We start from the raw sequence: 26,446 nt of genomic DNA on the forward strand, positions 1-26,446 counted from the left end.
CCCTCCTAAAGACGAGCTGTAGAGGAGAGGGTCACCTGGACCACAGGATACACGGTTCAGAGAAGCGAACGGGGAAGTGAGAACCCGCACGGAGATGGCAGGCATAGGTTCTCATTTACGACTCATCCTACTTCCCTTCAATTTCACAAAACACCCTGGCTCTTCTGACGAGCCTCACAGACAGGAACTTGGGGAATGTGGTCAGGAACCAGGACGGGGCGGAATCCTCACAGACACAGATTCCACTTCTTGATCGCTTGTCCCACCGGCACTCAGCAGCCATACCCTTGGCCCTTAGGTCTCGCCTGGCAAGGGACAGCTACTGCTAAGTTGCCAATAGGTGATAATATTTCTCATGTTCCTCCCAAATGTTTAAATCCTGAGAGTTTCCCAGTCACCTTCTTATGCATCTAGCACTACATAAAAATGTTAGCAAGGCCTTGAGAACCTTAGAAATGTAAGTCTACAGCCAGATGGGCCAATGCCTGAGAAGATCTTTTGGGTCCGAGGAAAACCAGGCACCTCCCACCTCCGCCAGGTAGGGGTCCCCTAAGGATGGCCATTAAGGGGGGACTGTCACAGATCAAACCCTTGCCTGACAAGAGGCGATAGGTTCACCGCAGCAGCCCATCAAACCACACACCTCCATGCTCTCCGGTGAGGGAATTCTAGGCGATCCTTATTTTCTTCTTTGTATTTTGCTGTATTTTTTAAAATTTGCCGCATTAAATATTACTTTCCATCTCAATTAGTTTAAAAAAATAGGTTGCGTATAACCTATAAAAGTACTAAAGCCACTTTGTTGTATACTTGAAACTGTACTTCAACAAGAAACAGCTTGTATATTACAGATGGCACATTAAGCTAGCCTGCCTTTTCTATTTTTCTTATTATTTTTTAAATTTTATTTATTTTTAACTGAAGGATAATTGCTTTTCAATATCATGTTGGTTTCTGCCATACATCAACATGAATCAGCCGCAGGTATTCATATGTCTCCTCCTTCTTGAACCTCCCTCCCACCTCCCGCCCTCTAGTTTGTCACCGAAATATGGACTGCGTCACGGATCTGCACATCACCTTTGCACAGGGGCCATGCTAATCTTCTCTGTATCGTTCTAATTTTAGTATATGTGCTGCAAAGCGAGCACCATTTTATTTTTTATTAGTGTGCCTTTTAAAGGCAACTGATTAGTATGTAAAAGCACTTATAGAAATGATCATTTCTTTTGACTGATTTACTCAGCTCCTAGATATTATCCTAAAATGCAGGAAAAGGTCCACAGTGAAAGGAGTATTTATAGAGGAATTATCTATAAGAGCTCAAAGCCGGACACTATGAAAATGCCCAGGGACGGGAGAATTAAGAGGAGCAGTTTGTCGCCTGGTGGAACAGTCAGGCAGCCAGGCCCAGGCCTGACTGGACAGCCTCATCCCCACTCTGCAGCCAAAAACCTGGGGTCAGGAGCACCTCGTTGAGCAGACCACCAAGTGCTTCCAGAAGACAGCTTTGGCCTCAATGGCTCTCCTCCTAAAGAGGTGGTGTGAGCCAAACTCGTGTTTTCCTAATGAAATAGCAGTTCTGGCCTCAGACGCCCAGCACTTGCAAGCACAAGTTCTCATCTCAGAAAAGTCTCAGAAAAGCCTCTGAAAACCTCTGAACACAACCCAGGAGTCCACAAAGACCACCCTCTAGCCCCTGTCAGACAAGCGCAAGTGAGTTTCCAGGAAATGCTGACGAGCCTCCCCAAGGACGGGGCCTCGCTCAGGCTGCAGTTCTAAAAACAGTGGGACCAGCTTTCACTCCTCAGCTCCCCACAGAAATGCCTTCACACCATGTGATTTAACACCGTGCCTTTGACTCTACCGCAGGTCGATTTAAGAACCAATATACAAAAAGGTTTCTGTGTGCCCCATGAAACGAACACTGCTGGCATCCCCGGCACACTGCTCTCCTAAAATGGAAAAGCCCTCGGTGTTCGGTGCTCACGCTAAGAGACAAGGTGTCTCTTTCCCATGAACTAGCGCACTTCCCTTTATTAGGAAACAGATGATAATTCCAATTTCTTCTTCTGTTTTAGCTACTGGGAAGCTCAAAACTAGGGTCAGTGCTGACTTACAAAAACTAAGTTCTTTTAACACTATTTTCTCAATTACCTCACCTACCCACCACCACCCTGACAAAGCTCTGGATCTTCTTTTCTTAATTTTTATTGGAGTATGGTTGATTCATAATGTGTTAATTTCAGGTAGACGGCAAAGTGAATCAGTTATACATGTACATATATCTACTCTTTTTTAGATTCTTTTCCCATAAAGGTCATTACATACAGAGTACAGAGTTCCCTGTGCTTCACTTGCATTTTTTTTTTTAACTGAAGGGTAATTACAATATTGTGCTGGTTTCTGCCATACAGCTTCATGAATCAGCCACAGGCACACATATATCCCCTCCCTCTTGAACCTCCCTCCCATCTCCCACTCCATCCCTAGCCCTCTAGGTTGTCACAGAGCACTGGGTTCATGCTTTCCTCAAATGCTTTTTGGAAAGAGGCAGGAAAGTACAAATAAATATGTATTCATGAAACAATCTGTATACTTGGATCTCACTTGCTCCAGGGAAGGAAGATAAAGGCTGTGTGGCTGTATAAGAAAAAGTATCTTTGATAAAATGCCAAGTGGTAAAAAGCAAAGTAAATTGTAGATCCACTGGGACTATCGTTATCAAAATAACACAAGCATGAGGATAAAAACAAAAATGGTTTCTCAAAATTTAAGTAGTTGTGTTTAGGTGAAAAGGTTAAAGTGGTCATTCACCGCTCCCCCAAAGTCATTTACCTTCTCAGATGGAAACAGAGGCCCATGGAGGTAAAGTAAGCAGGCAAGTGAGAAACTAGAAAAGCCAGGCTCCCCTGGCCTTTTCAACGTTATCCTCAGGCCGCTCCAAGGAGGGAGGCAACAGGCTCCAGCCCCCATCTGGGTTCTCAGGGACTGGAACCCAGTGGATGATGGTCTGCATTTAGTGGGGTCTTGAGGAAGATGCCTCGTGCTCTGAAATCACAGTTGTTTGAGATGCCAGTCCTCACCTGGCAGTCAGTGGACAAGTTTGGACAGTCCCCCATAAGAACGATGAATTGAACACATGGGCAGTAGGGAGGCAAGGGCCATGAGTCACAAGTGCAGACCTCCAAATATATATCTAAGACTCGATCAGCAAACGAGTGACCCCCTCATCCTTCCAGTGTCCAATCAAATCCCGGAAGATTTCCTCATCCACCCTCGGAAACCACCTCTTCGCCTGACCAATAGACATCCACGAACAGCCTGAACTTCCTCAAAGCCCTCAGCACACAGAATCCGTCTAGCCTACATGCCGGGACTACAAGGTCCCAGGTGTAGCTGGTGCCCTGTCAATGTGAGGTGAGCAGTCTGCAGATAGGATAGTTCAGCCCTGCTGAGCACCATGTGTTTGGCCAAGTGGAATAGAGGCTTTCTTCTGCCTCTCCTGGAGTCAGGACCCTGAGGGCTACCAGAATGGCATGTGGCTGCCTCTTCTGCCTCCATCTCCTGTCTAATGACAACAGCCCACATCAGGCAGAGAAGTATCAGTGGTCCATGAGGGGCAGAAGCAGGGTCTTGCTCAGCCCTGGATGGCAAGCAGGACTTCGGAGCAGGCTGACTCATTACCTTGCAGGTGGAGTGAGCTCATTCCTTCCAGGGCATCCTTGGAACTGGAAACCCACAGCAGAGATGGTTCCCATGGCAACAGGCCAGCACCTCCTCCATAGCCACCTTCCTTGGAGCACCATTCGGTCTGTGCCCACGGGTCACTTAACCAACTCTCTCCCAGCTTATATTCTTAGAACACAGAGTGAGGAGGGGCCTTGAAGGACCAGTGCCCTCCGTCCTCCATGTGCTTCCCATCTCACTTCTTTTAGGGTTAGCTGAATACCTCATCTAGAAGGTTTTTGTTTTATATTGTCTTTTGGCCACACCACATGGCTTGTGGGATTTGTTCCCCTACCAGGGACTGAACCCTGGCCCTCAACAGCAAAAGCACGAAGTCCTAATTGCTGGACCACCAGGGAATTCCCCCATTTCCATTTCAGTAGACCTAAACACATTTAAGACCAGGTAACTCCCAACCTAACAGTTCCTTCCTTCTTTCAAAGTACGACTACTAGAAATTCTGAGCTTGACTCCATTTCCACTCAACTTCCCCCAAGTCCTGCTCCTCCAAGCCCTGGGGCCCACTCAACACACCAAGTCCAGCACAGCCTCCTCCAGCCTGGTGACTTCTCTAGACAGCCAGCTTTCTTCAAATACCCCTCTGACGCAGTTCCCCTGCTTCCCGAACCTCCACTAGAGATTACATTGGTCTCTAAACCTCTCAGCATATACTGTCCAGTTCAGACAGACCCAGAGCCCGCTACTGCCCCCACAGGCCCTCTGGGCCCCCTGTCACCCAGCCCCAGGCCTCTTCCCCTCCAGCTGCTCCCCGCCCCACCTCACACTCATTCCCTGCTCTTCCCTTCCCAGAACTTGACACTCACTGTCTCATGTCTTTGGTCACACTCTGCCTGGTCCACCTCCCCCACTCTCTGCCACCACCCCCCTTGCCTAACTCACTCTTACATATTCTAGATTTAAATTTAAGCTCACAGTATCACCTCCTGGAGGAGGTCTTACTGGTCTCCTCAAAGGCAGCCTGGGGCCTTCCTTGCGTTCCCCTCAACTGTAGAGGCTGTGACATCCTTGAACACGACAGGGAAATGCTAGGTGGTGGGTCTCTCACTCAGCTGGCCTCTTCAGAGGCACACATTCTGCATCATCTGGCCCTGATCTGAAAAGAGCAAGTGCTTAATCTCTTAAATCTGGGTGGCAAGCACCTGGGTATCTGTTTTACTATTCTGTACTTTAAAACTATTTGAACGTCATTTAAAAAAAGAGAGACCCCATAATAAATATGAATTGAGTGGATGAACTATTGCTGGCTGCACTGCCTTTAGCCACAGTGTATATGTCTGAACATCTCATGGATCTGCTGAACTCCTCAGAAACTTTCTTCCCACCCTGGGGCTGGAGCCCAATGCCACATAGCCCAGCACAGTTAGGTCAAACCTTCAAATAAGCACCTGCACCATGCCTGGCACAGCAGTGACATGAGCGCGAGTTATTAGTACTATAGCAGCATCTCATCTCCACGTGTTCTTTTCCTCTCGAGAAGTTCTTAGCAGTTCATCCCAGCATACTAATCTCACTATAAAGTGTCCCAGGTGGCTACATAACGCCCGGCAGGTTCTGCTGCTAATTGCTGAAGCTGGGTAATGGGTACATGGGGATTCATTACACTCTTCTCTATTCCTGTGCTTGAATTTTCCATATGAAGATTCTATTTTAATTCATTCATTCATGCAACTAACATTCCTTAAGTGCCCACCACATGCCAGGAAACATGGATAAAGACAGAAATAGGAAACAACCCCTGCCCCTATGAATTGATAACTTTATTAAATTCTAAATTATTTGCTATCTCATCCCTCCCTGGCAGTTAAATGCCTAATGGCACTTGCAACATGCAGGAAGGGAGACCTCCCCACAGGAACAAGTAGCTAATGAAGGGCTTCTGGGCCCTGTGTTTCCTGGGCCTACCTTCCCAGCCCTGCCGACTCCATCTGCACTTGAACTCCTCCCCATACAAGTGGCTCCAGGAGACCAAGGGTGGGCCTCAGGGTCTCACTCTTCAACAGAAAGTCATGCCAGCCATGCTGGGATCCCTGCAATTTAAAGGCAACTTCCCCTCAAACGGCAGGATGCCAACACCCTTCATTCTATCATTACGACTCTTCCTAGAGTCCACTTGGTACCAGGTGCTAGGACCAGGGACAGAAATAAAAGCCATGGGGAGGTCCCTGACTTCAAGGGAATCATCTATGGTCTTACTGACTGGAAATCCTTGGACTCAAGTCCCAGCTCTGCCACTTGCTAGTTGTAGGATCTTGGATGAACAGCTAAACCTCTCTGGGCCTCAGTTTTCCCATCTATAAAATGGGGGTATTAGTGCCCACCTCACAAAGTTGTTGTGAGGAATATATGGGTTAGTACATGGAAAGTCCTCGTCCCAGTGCTTAGAAGTAAAAAGCTAAGGACAGTGTGAGGCACAGCATTAGAAGAGTTAGTGCATATAGCTCTCACAGTATTATCACATTATTCACCAGGCTCCCACAGCCCCTATTAACAAGTACCAATGACAATGGGCACTGAAACTCTTTGAAAAGAAGGAATCACAGAACCAGGCCAGATGCGAGGGACAGGCTCTGACTGGCTTCTGGCTGCCTGTGCATCACGTGTTCTCCTGCCTGAGCTTTTCTGAGCAATGCCCCGGCCACAGCCTCATGAGTAAGAGGTGCCCATGAGCCTGTAAATGCTTTCCATCTGGCCTCTTCTCTCAGAGGAGACCGGCAAGGCGCCTTCATGAGGGAGACACCCAGCGCACCCGGACCCAGGATGCTCTAGCCAGGCTGGAAAGTGTTTCATTGTTGTTGCTGTCTGGCCAGGGTTCTTTCTGTTCGGCTGCCACTCTCTGCTCATGCTGGGCTTCAGTGGACGTGGGCACTTTGGTTGTCAGACCTGAGCATTAACCTCCATCTGCTGTAAACTAGCCTCAGCACGGTCTCTGATTTGCGGGATTTCGATTCCCTCGCCTGTAAACAGGGCTGATACCTCCTATCTGGCTGTTAGGGTGAAATAAGATCAAGGATGTTTAACAGCCAGCACAGTAGCTGCAACAAAGACGGGGAAACGCAGCCGTGGCTATTTCAGGGGGTGAGAGCCTGGAGCCCCCTACGGACACAGCAGCAGCCCAACCCTGACACAGCCCTGCTCCAGGGCAGCCTGCAAAGGCAACCAGCACCTTGTACCCCGAGAAAGGCAAAGAAAGCCATCCCTCTGGCGAAGCCTACCTCCCAAGGCCATCCTCAGGCGTGGCCAGTGCCTTGGGTGCCACTGCGGAGCAGGAGGGAGAGACAACAGATGAGGAGAAGAAAAGAGGGAGGCAAAGGGAAGTGTGGAGGGGTTCATAAAGAGCCCCCATCTGGGCTGAGCCGCGCCCACCTCCACTGCTGCCTCAGTGCTGGGACTTGCAGGGACCAGAGAGACAGCCACTTCCTGGTTGCTCAGGAATGCGCAGGAATGTGTGTGTCAGGAGAGAGGTATTTGGGGCCTAGGGAGGGTGGAGACCCAGCTCCTTCTCTAGGGAGGGGTTTCCCTTCTCCAGTCAGGCTGACATGCCATCAAGCAGCGTGCCCTGGCAGAGAGGAGAGGAGTGGTGGTTAGGAGTGCAGGCTGTGGCCAGGCAACTCTGGCTTCACAGGCCAGAATGCCACTCAAGAACTTGGGTTGTGCGTGCTGTGTGCTCAGTCATGTCTGCTTTGCGACCCCATGAACTATAACCCGCCAGCCCCCTCTGTCTGTGGCTTGGGCAAATTATTTAATCTCGATAATGTTCAAGTGCTTCTGTAAAGAGGAGGTGAAAACATATTAGCACCTAGATTTTACGGGATGGTTATGATTCAGTGATACAATGCACGTAACGGGTTCAGCATGGGGCTGGTCATGTGGTGCTAAGTGCTAATATCAGGACCACTAGCATCACCAGCACTGGTCCCTCTGACTCATTTCTGGCTCCCTCCTCAACTGCAAAATCAGAAGCCAGTGCCAGGAACCTCTGAGCAAAAGGGCAGCCATGCAAAGGGCCCACCTGTCTGTCCATCACCACCTCCACCCAGTATAGCACAACTGTCAGCATGTGTGAAATTCAGCCGAACATGACCACCCACACAGATCCCCAGCAGCCCCACCTGCCTTCAGAGCACAGAGGTTCACCCTGCCTATCTGTCGGCAGGTGTTCTGGAGCCCACCGGCAAGGATGACTTCAGGAGATGATTTATATGCACCTAGAATAAATTCTTTACTTAAACCAGCCCCACAAGGAATGAACTCAAAGCAGTGTGTCCTTGGACAAGACAGATCACCACCGTGGACCTGTCTCTTTATCTGATGTGGAGAAGGTCAGGTGACAGTATGGGTTCCCTTCCGGTCGGGCATTCTGTGATTTCATTTCTTCAGACTGCTACAAAGCAAAGGATAGAGCTGGGTTCTGGGAGTAAACAAAGTGAAAAACAAGGCTGTCCATTGACACAAGTCCCTTGGGCAGATTCCAGGCTGAAACCCTTGTTCCCTGGCTCCAACAGGAATTTCTTCTACCCACAGAACCCACGGGCCGCCTCCCTCACACCAGGATGTGGGTCAGCCAAGCCTACACAAAGGGCTGATTATCAGTGGTCCACCTTGCAGAGGGCAGAGATGCCCTCCCCACCCCTCCAGAGCCACCGCTAGCACTCCCACCCCCGGACCACACCTGGGGCACCCTTAGGCAAAGCTAAGGAACCCATCACCACCCCAAACAAGGCTCTCCACTCTCTCCGCCCCAGGCACCTGGGCTTCGCACTCGGCCACACCCCAAGCAGGCATTTCCAGAGCAAGAGAGTCCGTGCAGGGCCCAAGACACAGAGCACTGCAGTCCCTAAGGGAAGTTCATTCACCTGGCCCCACCCATACCCTCCCTAGAGGGTGGGAACAAATTCCTGAAGGGTGAAGACACAGAAGACTCCTACAGATATGACACACTGTTTTAGCAGGTTATTTCAGGGCCAGACTGGGAAGCCCAGGAATCAACCGCAAGGTCACCTCAAGAAGTGTTAGAATGCTGAGTAACCCCTCCCTGCAAAGAGGACACGAACACAGGATACTGGCACTGACCCAGACCCTAAAGATCATCTCCATGTGATAATCCAAGCAGGACACTTACAACATAGCCCCACTGTCATCCTATAACCCAGTCCCCTCATTTTATGATCCCTGGGTTGGGAAGATCCCCTGGAGAAGGAAAGGGCAACCCACTCCAGTATTCTGGCTTGGAAAATTCCATGGACAGAGGAGCCTCGCGGGCTACAGTTCATGGGGCCGCAAAGAGTCGGATACGACTGAGCGACTAACACAACTCATTTTATAGGTAACAGCGGGCTGAAACTTGTCCAGTGTCACACAATGGCCACAGGAAGCTCTAAGAGGAGACCTCAGGTCTCCCACAGCCCCGGTAGCTAACACACACCTGTTCTCTCTGCTCCGAGGAAAGAGGACAGGGTCCTCCAAAGCAGCTCTCTGGCCTAACAATGCAAAAAAAGGAGCAGTGTCTCCATACCGATTCTCCTCCTAAATGACATCCCCCACACACACCAAGGTCCCTGCTGAAAGGGAGCAGAAGGTAGGCGGACCAAGGTCCTACTTGACCCCACATCCTGATGAGATGCAGAGCCCAGGGTTCTGTCTGGTTCCACACCCCCAGGAGGCTGAGCCTAGAGACAGCAGAGCAGGCCACCCATGTCCAATACTTGAGAGAACCCTTGGCCCTGGGACTGGAAGGAGAAGGAAAACCGAGGGCCAAGTTTACTTCCTTTGAGGCCCCAAACCCTCACAAGAGGACCAGAAACTCCCTAAGAATTTCTGAAGTAGAGGCCTTAGCCAAATTCAATAGGGCAGGGAATGGAGAGACGTGTCAGCTGGGCCAGCACCTCGGGAGAGGAATGTGAAGTGGGCCACTGGCCAAAAGAGGAAGAAATGCAGCTGGACTACCTAATAGGGAGCTGGAGGCCTGCGCTGGCTCCCACCAGCCCGCAACAGGACACGCAGGGAAGGGTGCCAGGTGGCGTGGCAGGCTCAGAGCCCATCCCGAGCTAAAGGCTGTCTTCTCCAGCCTCCGGCCTCCTCCTGACCCCGGGGCACCGTTCTGAGTCCCAGGAGTCTCCCCAGCCCTGCTCTGGGCCCCAGATTCAGCCCCATCATTGGAGTGACCCTTGGTGACTCGAGGGGTCATCACCCCCAGTACGTTCTCATCTGCAGGCGTCTCCTGCTGGACTGTGGCTACCACACCCCCTCGATTGACATCCACTGTCACTGTCCGTCCAACACTTGGTGACCACCTACTACCACGTGCCCACCAGAGCTCCCTGAGGAGTCACCTTTTCTTGAGTTGCAAGAGCACACCTCCCACCCTGAGCTTGGGCCTCCCGAAGAGAGGAAGAACGTGGTCTTTATTCTGGGGGAGAGAGAGGAGGTACTAGGCAGAAACTACCAGCAAAGTCACAGTCTGGTTCAAGATCTCCACAGCAGACTGCAAAAACAGCCCCAGTTCCTCACCCCTGCCTACATCTACCCCACTCTCCAAGTCACTATAAAGTGTCAATTCACTTGCTAAAAATGCAATTTCTCAGGTCCCACCCCAGACCTAGTGAATGACCAACACTGAGGATGAGGCTCCACAACCAGTGTTGTAACAAATCATCCAGGTGATTCTGATGCACACCCAAGTGAGAACCACTGTTAAACCACCGCTATCCTTCTACGCTTCAAGGCTCTGGGATGAGGTGGCATGAGTGTCCAGATTCCAGTGCCGCAGCCTTCAGGAGCCCCAGGCAATGGACCCCTTACTAGGAAGCCCCAGGAGACCCTACAAACTCACCTTCACTCATCCAAGGAGTCCCCAGTCAGTCACAGATGAGTGACATCCCCTGAGAACCCTCCAAATGTCCTCAGAGCCAAGAGTCTCACAACAGTGCCCTAAGCAAGTGCGGTGAAGGCTGCCAAGAGGCTGCCAACATGTCTGTCCTCTCCAGCTCTCTCCAACCCATCTTCTACCCAGGTGCTAAGTGAGCAAGGCAAGGGGCTGAGTGGCCCAGAGCCAGGGCAGAAGGAAGAAAGGGCCAGAGCCAGGAAACCAAGCGTGCACAGACAGACATAACTGGAATCCCACTGGCTGCCCCTGGGACCCAGCCAAGACGGACTCAGCCATGGCTTCCCACCTCCCGCCTCTTCCAAAACTATATGCAAAGAACAACTAACTCCCAAATGTTGCAAGAAACCGCTGTGAGACATACAATACAAATTCATTTCAAAGCATGCCTTAATTCACAGTAGCTTTTCTGTCATTGCATATTTACTTCATCAAGGAACAATAAAAGCAGAAGGGGCTCCCTCCTGGGAAGAGAAAAAAATGGCAAAGTAGTGTGAGTCCCTAAGAACCTGACTCCCGGTGCCCTCTTGGCAGCGGGCAAAGGAGCACATGCCCCAGGGGATGAGAACCAGGTGTCAAAAACACACACGGGAGGGAAGAAAATAAGAAACAGACTCTCTGCCCCTGCCCTCCCTCACCAAATACCAGTGAGTCTTTGAACTCAGATGTGGCGGGAGCAGCAGGTGAACACAAAGAGCCACCCGCAGAGGCAGGAAGCCTGGCTTCTGGCCCCACCTGCCACCTGTAAACATCCCCCAAGTCCTCCAGCCCCTCCAGGCCTCAGCCGTCTCATCCACGGAATGGGGATCAGAGCTTCTGCCCAGTGGGGTGTGGGACAGGGAAGCACAGAAAGAGCGGTGTGCACGGTGATACGCTGGGTGTGACACCATCTGTCATGCACACAACCAGACAGGTAGGAACTGTATAAATGGACGCTTAGGAACGAAAACCACCAAACTGGATAGCGATCAGTTCCACTGGGGGACAAGAACGAGACTGGGGAGAAGAACACCAGGGTCTCCAACCTGCAATATTCATCTTCGCAAACTGGCCTCAGAGCAGAAAATATAGAAATAACAGCTGTAACCACCTGAGCCTTTGCAGGTCTAAATTTCCTTACTCCCCCAGCCAAATCATTTCACACGGGTGTTCTGAGGATTAAATTAATTAATATCTGTGAAACACTCAGAGACGTGCCTGGTCCATAGCGTAGCCTGCACTTGGCTCCTGCTCAGGGGAGGGGGTGGGTGCTCAGCTCTGTAACTCCAAACACACTCTCTGAGCCATAAGGTGGACCTAAGCTGGCCTTGTCCTGAGCCAGCAGCTTCCATGGAAAGGGACTGGGGGCAGGTCCCCTAACTGGACACCCCGGGGCCCCAATATGACCTTGCTGTCTGCACCAAGCAAACCATTAAGGGGGGGTGGCGCAGGGGGTGGGGGTGGGGGGTTGTCCAGACAGGCCCAGAGAATTAAAACCCCAATGTGGAATTCTTTAATTTTTAAAAAGCTGAAAGCTGATTATATACAATGAACCTCTAAGTTTACCACTGCTTAACTTTCCAAAAAAAAGGAAAAGATAGGTGGCTTTCTTTGAGGCTCGAGTCTGGAAAATTATCCAGATTTCTAAAGCGAGTCCTCAGGACTTCATGCAGGAAAGACACCTCCAAAGAGCCCCAGCTAGCATGGCATCCAGGATGAAGGGCAGGAAACCAGGGGTCTGGGCCCCCACCCCCACCCCCGTTTCCCCTGCTCCGCCTCCTCCAGCTCCCAGCTCCCAGGGCCAAGTCTGGAAAAGCACTCTGGGTTCCTGGAAAGAAAGGCCTTTCCGAATATCGGGAACTCGACTGGAAAGTGCCATTAGACATTATCTGGAGGATGTCTGCGGTGTTTGAAAGGGAGCCACTCCCTGGCCGAAGTCAGAGCAGCGGCCAAAAACAACAGAGGGGCTCCTCAGAGCCAGACACACACCGCACACATGTATACACACACACACACACATATATACACTGCTAAGTTGCTTCAGTCGTGTCCGACTCTGTGCAACCCCATAGACGGAAGCCCACCAGGCTCCCCCGTCCCTGGGATTCTCCAGGCAAGAACACTGGAGTGGGTTGCCATTTCCTTCCCCAATGCATGAAAGTGAAAAGGGAAAGTGAAGTCGCTCAGTCATGGACTCTTAGCGACCCCATGGATGGAAAATCCTCTGTTCGTGGGATTTTCCAGACAAGAGTACTGGAGTGGAGTGCCATTGCCTTCTCCGACATACACACACACATACACACATACACAGACATACAAACATACACAAATATACACATATACATATATACACACATTCAAATACACTCATTATATACACACATACACAGACATACAAATACACATACCCACTCACATATACACACATACACATATATACACACATACTCACATACACACATACACAAACATGTATACAGACACACATATATATATACACACACTCACATACACACATATACAAACATGTATACAGACACATATATATATACACACACCCACATACACCTCCATTCACACCGACACACACATCCTCACTCACAGACCTAGAGGTCAAAACAGACCTGGCACCTCAAAGCTACTGGCCCTGCCCCCACTAGAGCCTCACTGAGGAGGCAGGGATCCCCTTTTCTGGTTTGGGGACTTAGAAGAATTAGAAGTCCCACTTCTCTCTCCATCCTCAAACCACAGGCTGTGACATGTGCACATTTCCACATGCGACATAAGGAGAAAGACTGAGCCTGGCAGTAACAAGTAACAAGCCCCCTCCCACCCACAGGCAGGACCTGCCTGAAGGGGGCCACCCATGTCGCCGCACCCTCCCCTCCAGTCATTTCACCTACTGACGATTTGAAAATGGAGCCCGGCACCACTCTGTTCTATTCCCCTTGGTTATAATCAGCTTTGCAGATGACTTTTAAAAAATAAATCTTCAGGCCCATAAAAATGCTCCCCTGTAAGCCCTGGCCTCAAATCACAGACCTGCAACCACACTCCGCAGCCCCCAAGTACCAACCACCACAGAACAGGAAAAACAAGGTAGAGACCAGGCTCCTTTCCCTCCCCACCCCCATCACTTTTCCACCATCATGGCTTTGATTTAGGCCCTCATGGCCTTTGATTTAGACCCTCAGCTGCAAGGTGATGGAATGGGACAGGAAGGGCACTGTCTTCCCCTCAATGCTGTCCCCTGGCTGGGCCTGCAGCACTGAAAGCCAAAACAGCTCACCCCAACCTAAGCCCTCAGACTCACCCTCACCCCCTTTCTTAACAGCCTCAAGGCTCAAATCAGAACCTGCAACTTTGTATTTACAGGCACAGACTTCTAAAGTCAAAATAAACACTGAGCATCAGCTACCTGGTTCAAAGGGTGCTAGGTGTCCCTGGAGACCAGACGGAGAGGCCAGCAGGAGCAGATGAAGCTGAAGGGTCCCAAGGAACAGAGAAGGAGGGGGCATGGCTGCCTCTCATGGCAGGGAAGCCAGCCCCCCACAGCTAGGGTCAGCTCCAGGAGAGGCCGCCAGGCTCTGGAGCCTATTCCCCGCAGTTACTCCTTTCACTGAAAAGTGGGGAGAAATGCAACTAGAATCCTCTGCTACCTTTTCAACCAAGAAAAGGAACTTCAGAAAGGCCTGCACCCACCCCTTTAGCGTCACAGACCCTCTAGTCAAAGACCTGGATTCAAAACCAACTCTACCCTATTCGGACTTTGAGAGACCCAGGTAAAACCACTCCCCCTTTCTGAGCCTTACTTTCTCTGTCTATAAAATGGGAATAAGACCTCGCAAGTCTTTTTATCACAGTGAAAGGAGAGGACACATGTGAAAGCATAAATGTTAAAAATCATGAACCATCTAATGAGTACTCGGTTATATTCCATCTTAAAGTGAAGTCGCTCAGTCATGGCCGACTCTTTGCGGCCCTATGGACTGCAGCCCACCAGGCTCCTCCATCCATGGGATTTCCCAGGCAAGAATACTGGAGTGGGTTGCCCTTTCCTTCTCCAGGGGATCTTCCCAACCCAGAGATCGAATCTGGGTTTCCCGCATTGCAGGCAGACTCTTGATCGTCTGAGCCACCAGTGAATCACTATATTCCATCTTAAGCTATTCCTTATTATTTTATTTATGTAAGCCTTGTCTCAATTAAAACATAAACTCCAAGACAGCAATGGGTGCATCTGTACTTCTGGTGAAGGGTGGCATTTCGAGGTCAGTCTGCCTGGGTTCATTCATAAACTCGTTTATTAGCTGGTCAATCTTTGGAAACCTACTTAAACCCTCTGAGCCTCAATCTCCCCATCTGTAGTAACATGGGAAGTTAACAGTATCTTTCTCAAAGGGTTTTTTTAAAGATTGAGATAATCCAAAACATGCAAACTTCAATCAGTGTAAACTACAGTCTTTTTACTTATTTGGAGAACCAAGACATCTTAATAAGTATTATAGGTTGATTGTTGGATATAAAACAGACAACTCTTCTTTCTAGCCTTCCTTTCTCTTATCTTCTCTTCCCTTCCCTGAAGGTGGATAGTGTTTACATTGCCTCCCAGATCTTGGGCATGTGAAATGCTTTAAGCCAAAATGAAACGTTTGTTTTAAGGACCAAGGGTACAGCCCCTTCTCACTGTGAGCCTTTGGGTGTGAGCCTGTTATTCTATATTTCTAAGCTCAGCATCTTTATTTATCAAGTGTTGATCATCCAACACGCCTTACAAGGCTGTTGTGAATGTTAAACGAGGCTGCAGAGAACATATCCCCCACGGAGGCATGTGCAAGAGGTTTCTCTACATCCCCTTCCCCTGCCCCAACCCTGTGGGTGACAGGCCTGGAGAGGACCCTGCAATCTCTCAATGAAGAATGGATCCCAGCCCAGAAGTAGCCTACTGCAGCCAAGGACCAAGCAGGCGGTTTCCAAGGTAACAGCATCCTCTGCATCTACTCCTGATTTCCATCCCAGCTGCCTTTTATTCTCCTCCCACCTCTGTAGTGGGCTAAGTCACCTGTTCCCACTATTGCTAGGCAACCTCTGAGAATGGGCAGCTGTCTCCTGGGGGAGGACCCTGGCCCTGCCCTCCCCTCTTCATGCCTCAGGACTTAGGGAAATTTGCCCCACTTAGACCCTCCCTGTTAACCGTGGGATGGCAGAAGATGGGAAGTAATCCTAGGCCAACCAGGCTGATCCAATGGGACTGGCTCAGCCTTTGATCAATGAGGAAGGGCACCCCTCCACCCCCAGGCCCAGGCTTCTGTTTGCTTATGCTTATCTGGGATCTAGTCTTAAGCAGTTTCCAAGAAAAGGGCCACATCAGGCTTTTTATGAAAGCTATTCTTCTTGATTATTTTCCTCTTCTGTTCTCCCACTCATTCGCAATGAACCAGGACCCCTGACCTTTTCATAAACACTGAGCAAGGGAGAAAAGGTGGACTCACAAGTGAGAGAAAGAGGGGTGAGGATAGAGGGAGCTCACCTCTGGAAGGTGGGATGACAGGCAACTGTCATTCTCTTCCTAAATTAGCATTATCTAAAGGTTTTTAAAGTTGAGATATAATTCTTAAACCGTCAAAGTCACCCAGTTTAAAGCCTACAGATCAGCGGTTTTTAGTATATTCACAAGGTTGTGCAACCGCCACTGCTATCTAATTCCAGAATGCTTTCATCACGGGGTTTTGTTTTGTATATGTTTTGGCTTTGGTTAAATGTTGCTAGAAATGCAAGCATTTGCTTTATAAGCAGCAGAGCAAAATCTGAGGAGACAACACTGCCCGGCTTCAGACCCCAGCTCCACCTCTTGCCGGCTGTGGGTTCTTGGATAAGTTATGTGACTGCTCTGAGCCAGTTCTCTCCTCCGTAAAACAGGGTAAGAGTATCCCCCTCACAGGGTTAGATGTGTTAATGCATGTGGAGTCCTTAGCACAGGGCAGAACGCTTAGCACATGCTCGGAAAGGGTGAGCCACTTGTGATTATCATAAGAAAACGAATTTTTTCAACTTAAAAAAAAAATCCAGTCCTGCTCCTGGCTCTGCTAGTAGGTGGCTGGGACAGCCAGTTTCTGTCTGGGAGGGGTTGGGTTGGAGGCCTTGCTACCCTCCAACCAACCCCTTTGCAAGCAATGGCACCACCTGGGGTGGCTGAACAGGGCACGAGGAGGGGGCATGGTGAGGTTGTGACTGTCGCCTACGTATCTTTGAGGCCAAGTGTGACTACTCCAGACTCACAAGGTGCCCTGCACGGCAAGATCCTGCCAGGTAACCCCCAGCCAGGATGGGGGAGATGGGGGTGAAAGAAGACCAGGAGGGACAAGCAAGAGAGCGAAGGACTAGCCCTCTCCCCAACGTTATCCACTACCCACTGAGGAGGGAGAGTCCCCCGACCTGATGCTCACTCCAAGGACCAGCAGGAATCCTGGCAAATAGGTAAAGGTTTCGAAGAAAAGCCTACAAAACCAATCACAAAAATAATGCTTAAAATAAATACAATGTATGTTATCATTATTCTTGCATGGAATTTAACCATGACTAATGATATGAAAGGAGAAGGCAATGGCACCCCACTCCAGTACTCTTGCCTGGAAAATCCCGTGGACGGAGGAGCCTGGTAGGCTACAGTCCATGGGGTCGCTAACAGTCGGACACGACTGAGAGACTTCACTTTCACTTTTCCCTTTCATGCACTGGAGAAGGAAATGGCAACCCACTCCAGTATTCTTGCCTGGAGAATCCCGGGGACGGCGGAGCCTGGTGGGCTGCCGTCTATGGGGTTGCACAGAGTCGGACACGTCTGAAGTGACTTAGCAGCAGCAGCAATGATATGAAAAACCATCGTTGTCATTCAACTACAAGAACACTAATGATCAATATTCGAAAATCCTGTGTTAGGGGCTCCCAGGGCGGCTCTGAGCCCTGCCTTGCTGGACCCCCTGCCCCGGCCACTCCCCAGGTGTCTTGCCTCAGATTGGGCAATTAGGACTTAGGATACTGTGCCATCGCCAAAGGAGACTGCACCTTGGACTAAATCCCCAGTCCCGGGAGGGTGACCCAGTGTGACCAGGACTATGGAAACAGGTTACAGGGTCCCTCTGCCTGCCGCCTCTTAGCTGAGACCCCTCTGGGGAGCTGCAGACTGGACTGTCCAAACCATATCCAGCTGCTGGTGGGCTCTGGGACCCTTCCAGCATCCCAGGTGAGTAACTCAGCCCAGCTCTCCGGGCCCTTCCTGCAGAGACGTGGGCCCTTTGACCACACTCAGGGGATAAAAGCAGGGTCCTGGAAACATGCCCTGACACTTCAACCCTGAGCTGCACGCATACCAGGCCCCAGGAAAAGTGGGGGTGGGTCACACATGGGGGCAGCTCAGGTGCTGGACAGTCCCAACAACACCTACATGACAATACCTGTGCGGAGGTGTGGGGCTCCAGAGCCCAACCTATGAGCTGTACAAACAGCCTGGCCTCTTAGCAAGGTGAGAGGTCAGCTCTGGGAGGGGCAGAGAGAATCGGGAAGGAGGACAAGGAGGGAAAACAATGGCAGGTGGACTCACTGGCGGCCCTGCTCCTCCCAGTCTTCCCCCTCCAGGAGGGGAAGTCCTACCGCTCTGTACACACAAACACACACCCCCCCCCCGCCACCACCCCCGATTATTTGCCAGGGAAAGGAAAGGCTTCCCAGCAGAACCTTCCCTGTCACCTCTCCTGCCCCGTAGTGGTCAGTGCCATGCCCCTGGCTGTGACTGGTATGGCCTGTTGGGATTTTCTGTCTCTCTGCATCTAACCTGTCATTGTCACAGCCCCACCTGGGTGGAGCATCTGCTACCTAACAGCGGTTTCGATCAGCGCTGACTGACTCCACAAGGAGAAATCGCCGCTGTTCTTACACTGTGCAGGGACTAGGTGAGAAGCAGGCACACACAGTAGCAGGTCTGTGGCCGGGCCATGTCTCAGGCTGCCCCACCCTGGCAAGGCAGGAGGTGCCAGGTCTCATGCGACAAGTCCTCGAGCCAAGTTTATGGTTTGTGGCCACTGGCCAGGCGCCCAGCCCCAGGCCTTCCTTGAGAAGCTGGAAAGAGGAGCCCCAAATCCCAACCACAAATCCCAAGTGACAGGACGCCCATTTGGTGTGACCTCCTCGAACAGAACCGCCTACCGTCCCCCAGGAAAGGTCCCTGGGGTGAGGGCCTCTCCCAAGCCCCATCCCATTGAGCAAGGAGGCCTCGGCAGCCCTTCTCAAGAAGTCAGACTTTAGGAAGTGAGTTTCCTCCTTTTGAAGAGGCTGAATCCTATAAGCCCATCTCCGCAGCCCCTCAAGGTCTCATCACTGCTCAGAACTGGAAAGTCGGCCCGCCCTGTGTCCCAGGCCCTTTCACATCTACCCGTCCAGGGCAGCCCGGAGGCTCCCAGCCTGTCCATCTCTCCCATCCCTCTTCCAGGTTCTGCTCACCACTTCACCAACTAGCGGGGCATCTGCACTCAGAGCACCCACGTGGGCCAAGTTTCAGAGAGGAAGCAGCTGCAATCTGGAGCCAAGCGGGGCTGGGCGAGCTGCTGGGGGTGTGAGCAGGGCCTGTGGAATGTGCTCAGTTAATCGTCAGAGGGGCCTGAAGACACTCTGAGGTCATTTTACCTGTATTACCACCAGCCGACAATATTTTTAAGCACTTCGGCATTCATCTCTTCATCCTGGATACCCAGGAAGTAGGAAAAGGGTAGGCAAGGGATTCTATACCATTCTATAGGTCAAGGGATTGTGCAAACGGAAAGGTCAGGTGACAATAAGCCAGCACTGACTTTGGGGTCAGAGGTCAAGGACAACACAACTCCCACACACTCCTGACATCCTTCGGAAGCGGATTTATATACTACATCTTATCCCAATGCATCACGGTAAAAAGGCCATAGCAGCTCTTGTTCCTCAAAACAGTTAACATTTACTGAGCACTCACTATACCCCATGTGCTATGCTAAATTCCCTACATACCTTACTTGGTTTGTAAGCTTCTACTCAGCTATTTCAGGCAGGAACAATTATTATCCCCATTTTCCTGTTGGCATCATCAGGCACAGAGCAGATAAGTGACTCACCCTGAATCACACTGCTAGCCAGTGGAGGTGTGAAGACTTGAACCAGGGTGCCCAGAGCATGTCCACCTGCAGAGGCCGGAGCCAGAATCCAGTCCCAGAAAGGGATGGTTTATCTGGAATGTAAAGCATTTCATCCCAATCTCTACCGCCCTGGCCTAGAGTTAGGAGTCATGCATGATGCCATTTATCCAATTATTTCATCATCATTTCTGGACCACGTACAATAGGTCTGACTCTGTGCTAGGCACTAGGGATTCTGCAGAGCACAGGACAGGCTGGGTCTTGCCCCCATGGACACTGACAAGGAATGAATCGGGAAGGAGTGAACACTAGGGGTATGAGGATGGAGATGAGGGCCAATTCTCTCCTCTCTCAGGCTTTATTGCTACCGGGCATCACTCACTCCTAACCTCCTGCTTTCAGGGTAGACAGACGTCCTGATCCTCCCCAGATAAACCCACCTATGGCAGACTCTCCCCTCTGCAATTCTCCACCTTGGTGGGTAACCTTGGTAGCTCCTCTGATGATGGTCTCGGAGTCCAGGGCATGGATGCATGCATGCTCAGTCGGACTCTTTGTGACCCTAAAAAGACCATACCCACCAGGCTCCTCTGTCCATGGGGATTCTCCAGGCAAGAATACTGGAGTGGGTTGCCACGCTCTCCTCCAGAGGATCTTCCTGACTCAGTGATCGAACCCGCAGCTCCAGCAGCTCCTGCATTGCAGGCAAACACTTTACCGCTGAGCCACCAGGAAGCCCCTCAAAGTCCAGAAGCAAATGTAAATAAAGCAGCCTCTCTTCCTGCCACATAGCTTGACAACCTGGCTTGATGTGGATACGGAATCAGGATCTGGGCCTATTTACAACTACCTTCTTTTACCTGCCAGGGCCATCTCTCTGTTTGAACATCCATCGGCTCAACAAATATTAATTAAGGTCCTACATGTGAAAAACAGAACAAAAACCCAGGGCTGGCACCTGTGGGAATACACAGTACATCAGAGCCTCCAAGATTTAAGAGGGAAGAGAGAGAATAAAATTGAACAGCAGAAGAGGCCCTTTTACATATCCTCTGCTGTGGACCTAGCAGTAAAGGAGCTGGGGGCAGGGCGGGGGGGAGGTATTAGCTTCTTTTTATAAATATGAAATTGGAGGCTGAGAAAGGATAAGTAACTTGCCCAGGGCCGCAAGCATACAAGTGTAGAGCCAGGATTTTACTCAACATCTACGTTCTCTCTAGCCGACCTGACTCCAGGCGCGCGTGAGCACACGTAGAAGGACGTGGGTGAGAGTCACGTGAGGGGATAAACTGAGGACTCTGGTCATTCCCAAAAGATGGGCGTTCAGAGCTGGGGCCCCTAGAAAAGATGGGTTCGGTTCTCAGCCTCCAAAATCAGAAAGACTGTGAAATCCAGTAAACTTCCCCAAGCCACAGCATTTTGTGTCTTGAGGCAAAGGAGCCGGCCTCGATGATCTCTGCACTGAAGCACTCTTTGAAGGAACAAGCCATGGGCAACCCAAGGCAGGTTCTTGAGTCATGCCTGCTACCTGCACAGACTTCTACCAGCATCTGCATCAGCCCTGGCGTCACCCAAGAAGTCATTTAATCTGATGCCTTTAAGGAGCCCTGAGGGGTGGGCAGGGCAGGCCAGAGGAGGAAACAGAATGGAAGGGCCACAGGGATAGAGACCTGGCCTGTCTAGTTCACGGCTCCACCCTCCGCACCTGGAACCCAGCCTGGCTCAGAGTAGGGGCTCCAAAAGTACTTGCTGAACAAACTAATAAAAGCTCAGAGAAGTGAAATGACTGGCCCAAAGTCTCACCCACAGTCTAGGTTGTCTAGTCTAGGACAAAATACGGGCATCTTCACCCTCCTACCCAGTGGCCTTTGTATCTCACAGCACTGTGACCTCCTCCTGCCCCTCCTCACCCCCACACTCACTCTCCGCCTCCATCTGGAAGGTCGGCCTCTGTCCCACTTGTTAGCTCTGGTCCCATTCAACCCTCACCTCCCAGGGTCAGCAGGGAGCCTGTCAAAAGCACCAAGTTACTTTAAGTCTGATCCTCCAGTTGTTATACCAATTTAGATCCCCACCAGCCTGCTGAGAACTAAGGGAAATGTGCAGAAACTGAGGTTACAGAGACTTAACGGCCCAGGAAAAAAAAAAAGCTGCGGACCAGATTCAATCAAGGCCCAGAACTTGTGAGCCTTCTCCATCAACCCCACCAAAGCAGGTGTTGGCTCCCCTTGGTCCGAGATCTTTGCAGGCTCTGGGTGCCAGACCCAGCTTTCAGGCCTCCTTCACCAACTAAGGAACAAGTGAGGGGAAGCTGCCTGCTGGAGCACGGCTGCAACCCAGCCCCGTCATGCAGCTGTCTGGATGCCAGGCTGGTTACTTCCACCTCTGCCCCTCATTTCCTCATCCTCCTGTTGCCTGGCTCCCAGAGCTGCTGGGAGTAACAAATGAAACAATACATACGATTAGAACAGTGCCCAGCATACATCAGCCAATGCCAGCTCCTGGAACTGTGGAGTTTGTCCCTAGGTAACCAACCTTCCCAGGTAACCCTGCTCCCACTTGGCTTCCCAAAAGCCACAGGTACACACCTGGTACACACCCACTACCACCCAGGTCAGAGTTCTGAGTGTGTGTGTGTGTGTGTGTGTGTGTGTGTGTATGTGTGTAGGGAGAGAAAGAGAGACACTAATTTTTTCTCCCCCACTGCTTTCAATATATTCACTTATTCATTTGATAATAATGAATCCCATGTGCAGGCCCAATGCTTAGTCCCACAATCCTTAAAAGGACCTAATTCCTAACTCTTGGGCATTCCTGTCACTGCACCCCACTATGCACATAGTAGGTGCTCGGCAAACAGGGATTTCTCCTCTTCTACTCCCCCACAGAAGACCCCCAAATATCCACCACACACTAATCCCACTCCTCCTGTCCAATTTAAAATCTATTCGCAAGGAAAGTGCACCTGGAAACTCCCTACCCTTTACCCCCATGAGAATCTCCAGATTATTCCATTCTCAACTTCCAAACAGTCTAACTGACCCAGGAGATAAACCAGGAGAGGGAGGGACTCACCTCTCCCCCAGCCCTCCCCGAGGGGCCGGAGAGGTAGAGGGGGAGGGGTGTTTCAGTAACTGCCACAAGGCAAATAAGTCGGCTAGAAGCAGGGCAACCTTCTGATGCGGCTGCAGAGGGCTGGGCCCAGCAGAAGCCAAGACCCTGGGGCTCAGGTCGCCCTGCTTTGGGAAGCCCTTTGTGCGTACCTCTGCTTGTCTGGTGAAGTGAGTAAAAGGGCGCCAGTTTCAGGGCTTAGGATTCCTGAGTGAGCTAATACAGGATGCCTTTGGCTGAAAAAAAACTTCAGTCGGCTCCCTAAACTCCCCCCCCTTTTAAGTTTAAAAAAGGGAATGAATGTTACCATTTTTGGACATAAGCGTTCTCCCTCTAGCCCAGCCCTAACCGCACTATCCAGGGGGACGCGCCATCCTGTGTGTCCCCCCCCCCACCCCATTCCCAGATCAGCCGAGGGGTGGAGGTGGGGGTGGGGGTTAAGAAGGGACCGGATGGGAGCGGGCCGCGGGGGAGGAGGGAAAAGGGTGTTCAGGGTACGTGGCCGCCTGGGGCAACAGCTCACCGCGCAGGCAGGAAGCAAAGGCACGGTTGGGGCGCCCTCCCCACAACAAGAGTGGTTTCTGACCTCTCCCTGCCACCGGCCACTGTGCCCGTGTCCCCTGCCAGCTTTGAGCCCAGAGCCCGTGGGAGAGCGCGCACCCGGCACCCGGCACGCGGCCTGGGACGCGCCTCGGTGGCTGAGCATGGAGCCCCAAGGACTGACCCCAAATATCCCCAGAGACAATGCCTTGCCCTACCGAGCCCCTCAACTCAGATCAAGTTGCCCAAATTCGCCATCTGCCAAGAGTGAGCAGGGATCGGAGAGGCAGGACGCAGACGCAAGCTCATCTCGGTTCGCAGCTACCAAGCATTGAGTTAAGCAATAAAACGGTTTGCCGCCCTGACCCCGCCTCCACAGGGCCCTCTGGAGAGCCCGCTTTGGCCCCGGGTTCTCTCGGCCCTAACCCCACTCCGGCAGGTCCACCTCCACACAGACCCGGAGAGGGGTGCCAATCCCGCCGCGCCCGCTGCCCCCTCGGCCGGCGGATTGAGGCTGGGAGGACCCATGCAGCTTGTCCCCTTCAGGTACCAAGGCGACCCAGGAAGCGCGCTGCCACCGCACGCCATATGGAAAGGCGGTCAAGGGGCGGGGAAGGAAAGGGAAAATCGATCCGGAGCTAACTGCCACCGAGCCCGGGGCTCAGCCCCAGCCTCCGGAGCACCGCCCCCGCGCCTTGCCCTCGCGGGGCCGGTGCGACTGCAGCCGGGCGACCTGGGTAGCCCGCCCCAAGGCGACCTGCCCGCGGGCGGCCCCACCTCCCAGCGCTCAGCCTCGGCGTTCGCGGGCTCTGGGGCCGGGGCGCTCCCCCTTCCGCCCCGCGCCTGTAACCCAACACCCCACCTCGCTGCGGCCGCGCATCCCCCGCCCCCGCTCGTGTGCGCCTGGAACCGGTTCGCAGCCCAGAACCCCGGAGCCCAGCGAGCCGAGCTGCACCGGGCGGGGGGCTGCGACGGGCCGGGGAGGTTGCTGACCTTCCTCTGCTGCTTCTCCCACGCTGGGTCCAGGAGCAGGTCTCGATCCCAGTCCTCTTCGGGCTGCATGTAGTCATTGGTTTGCTGGGAATCATAATGGTCCATGATGGATGGTGAGCGCGTTCTAGGGGCTGGATTTCTTCCTCCACCTTCTCTCCGGGCGGCGGCTGCTGCGGCTTGCTGCCCCGGCGTGGGGAGGGAGTCGGGACGATCTGGGCTGGGGCTGGGCTGGGCTGGGCTGGGCTGGCGGGGCCGAGCTAGCTCCCCTGCGCTCGGTTCCGCCGCGGCGCTGCTGGCGAAGGCGGCTGCTAGGGGCGGCGACGGCGGCGGCTAGAGCTCGCGGACTGCCTGCTTCGCGCCGGCGCTCAGACCTAATCTCCACGCACACCGAGCGAGGCGGACACACTCGCGCTGCGGGCGCAGAGGCGGGCGGGGGCGAGGGGCAGGGGCAGAGCCCTCCGGAGGCTCTCCATTGGCCAGGCCGAGTTGCCCAAACTTCCCCCCTTCGCCTCTCATTGGGAATTCCTGGCATCCGTCAGCCGGGCGGCGGCGCATATAGGTGGACTGGGCGGCCCCCTCCCGGCGCGCACGCCCCCGCCCACTCTCTGGGTTCCCACTCCCCCGCGCGGCTCATGTGACACCAGCTTAAGCTGAACGGGACCGAAGCCGGGGGACGCCTCCCCGAGCTCGGGGACCGAGGGGCCGCGCGCTCGGGAGCCCCAGGAGGAACCGCCGGGGCATTGGACACGCTCCTGGCCCGCAGGAAGGCTCGGTACTCCGTTGCCGCGGCGTTCTGCGCTCCCACGCGCGCTCCAAACCCCACAACTGCCAGGGGCTGGAGGACCGACGCGAGGAAACCCGAAAAGCATTTCATTTTCTGTTTCCCAGGGTCCGGAGAGATCGGAACCCGGGGAAGGGGGGCGGGGAGTGCCGGAATGGAAAGGAATTTCCTGGGAATTTCCTGATTCCGCCCCCGGCCCCGCCTGGCGCGGAGCGACCCGGCGGACCCCTGCCCTGCCAGAGCCAGGTTTCTGGCCAGCCATCGGCGCTCAGAAGCCACACAGCTTTCCCGCCTCGCCGCGGGCTCCTTGGCCGCCCGCCCTTGGGCTCAGGGTCTACGTCGCTCAGCTTCCCGGGTTCCGCTGCGGGTTCCCGCGGGCTGACAGCACCCCGATGGCTCCGAGCGATCTACCTAGTCCACGCCCCCTCAACACACACCCCTGACCCGATGGAGAAACTGAACTTCCAAGAGATGAGCTTAAAAACGGGACTTATCGGGTTCTCAGGGCTCCACAAGCCAACCCTATAACCTTACGCCTGACAAACAAAGCCTTATTGTTATTGGAGGAAGGAGGGCAAGACCGAAGAAACACCTTTAAGTTCGTGGAGCCTGCCTGCTCTTCCTCCCTCAGGCCTAGTAAGAGGCGGTGTCCCCAGTGGGCTTACACCCTGGTGGGCTCCTCTGAGAGCTGCCAGACCCAGAAACAGGAGCCAGAAGGCCTCCAGTAGCGCCTTAACAGAGTAGGGCTTAATCCATGTGTGCCCCTGCAGGATGGCTGGGTGTGCGAAAACCCAACTGGCGGTTCAGAGGTGACTGAAGGAGTTAGAAAGGGCCATGAATTAGGTTACCCGAAAGGCCAACAGATTGGAAAGTTGAAGAAAGTGCCTGTGACTCCCAGGAGAGCCAGCTGCTGCTGTCGTAAGCAGATATGGGCGACGTGTCCCTCGCTGCACCATTAGTCAATCTCGCACATTTATGAAAATGTCACCGGTCAGCACTGTGCCGGCCACAAGCCCCTGGCTGAGGAAGCACTGCTTCTGAGCCACGGAGACAGCAGATTTATAGACTATTTTATATCCACTTCTAAACTATGGCTCTAAACCTGACATCGAGGGTAATGATAGTACTGTAGCCATTCATTCTCTCAATAAATATTTGTGGAGCCCCATCCACGTGTCAGGGGATGTGCTAGATATTATGCATCTAGAGATGAAAAAGACAGACTCCTTGCCCCTGGCAGTCCAGCAGAGACAC

General features: G+C 52.5%; 1 protein-coding gene and 1 non-coding gene across 10 annotated transcripts in view; both read right to left on the bottom strand.

Moving 5' to 3' along the window:
• ACTN1 (actinin alpha 1) overlaps positions 1-24,800 on the bottom strand; it is a 97,541-nt gene extending 72,741 nt beyond the window's left edge. For all 9 annotated transcript variants that reach the window (XM_081513518.1, XM_081513517.1, XM_081513516.1 and 6 more), the window contains exon 1: positions 24,412-24,800. In XM_081513518.1, the coding sequence (XP_081369644.1) occupies positions 24,412-24,516 (105 nt within the window). In that variant the 5' untranslated portion in view covers positions 24,517-24,800. The remainder of the gene's footprint in view (positions 1-24,411) is intronic.
• LOC145515915 (U6 spliceosomal RNA) lies at positions 1,046-1,151 on the bottom strand. The gene has a single exon (XR_014061122.1). It is a non-coding gene; the product is annotated as a U6 spliceosomal RNA (small nuclear RNA).
• Positions 24,801-26,446: the final 1,646 nt, after the last annotated feature.

Source organism: Giraffa tippelskirchi, chromosome 7 (assembly GCF_054371585.1).
Source record: "Giraffa tippelskirchi isolate mGirTip1 chromosome 7, T2T-mGirTip1v1.2.pri, whole genome shotgun sequence".
NCBI classification, from domain to species: domain Eukaryota; kingdom Metazoa; phylum Chordata; class Mammalia; order Artiodactyla; family Giraffidae; genus Giraffa; species Giraffa tippelskirchi.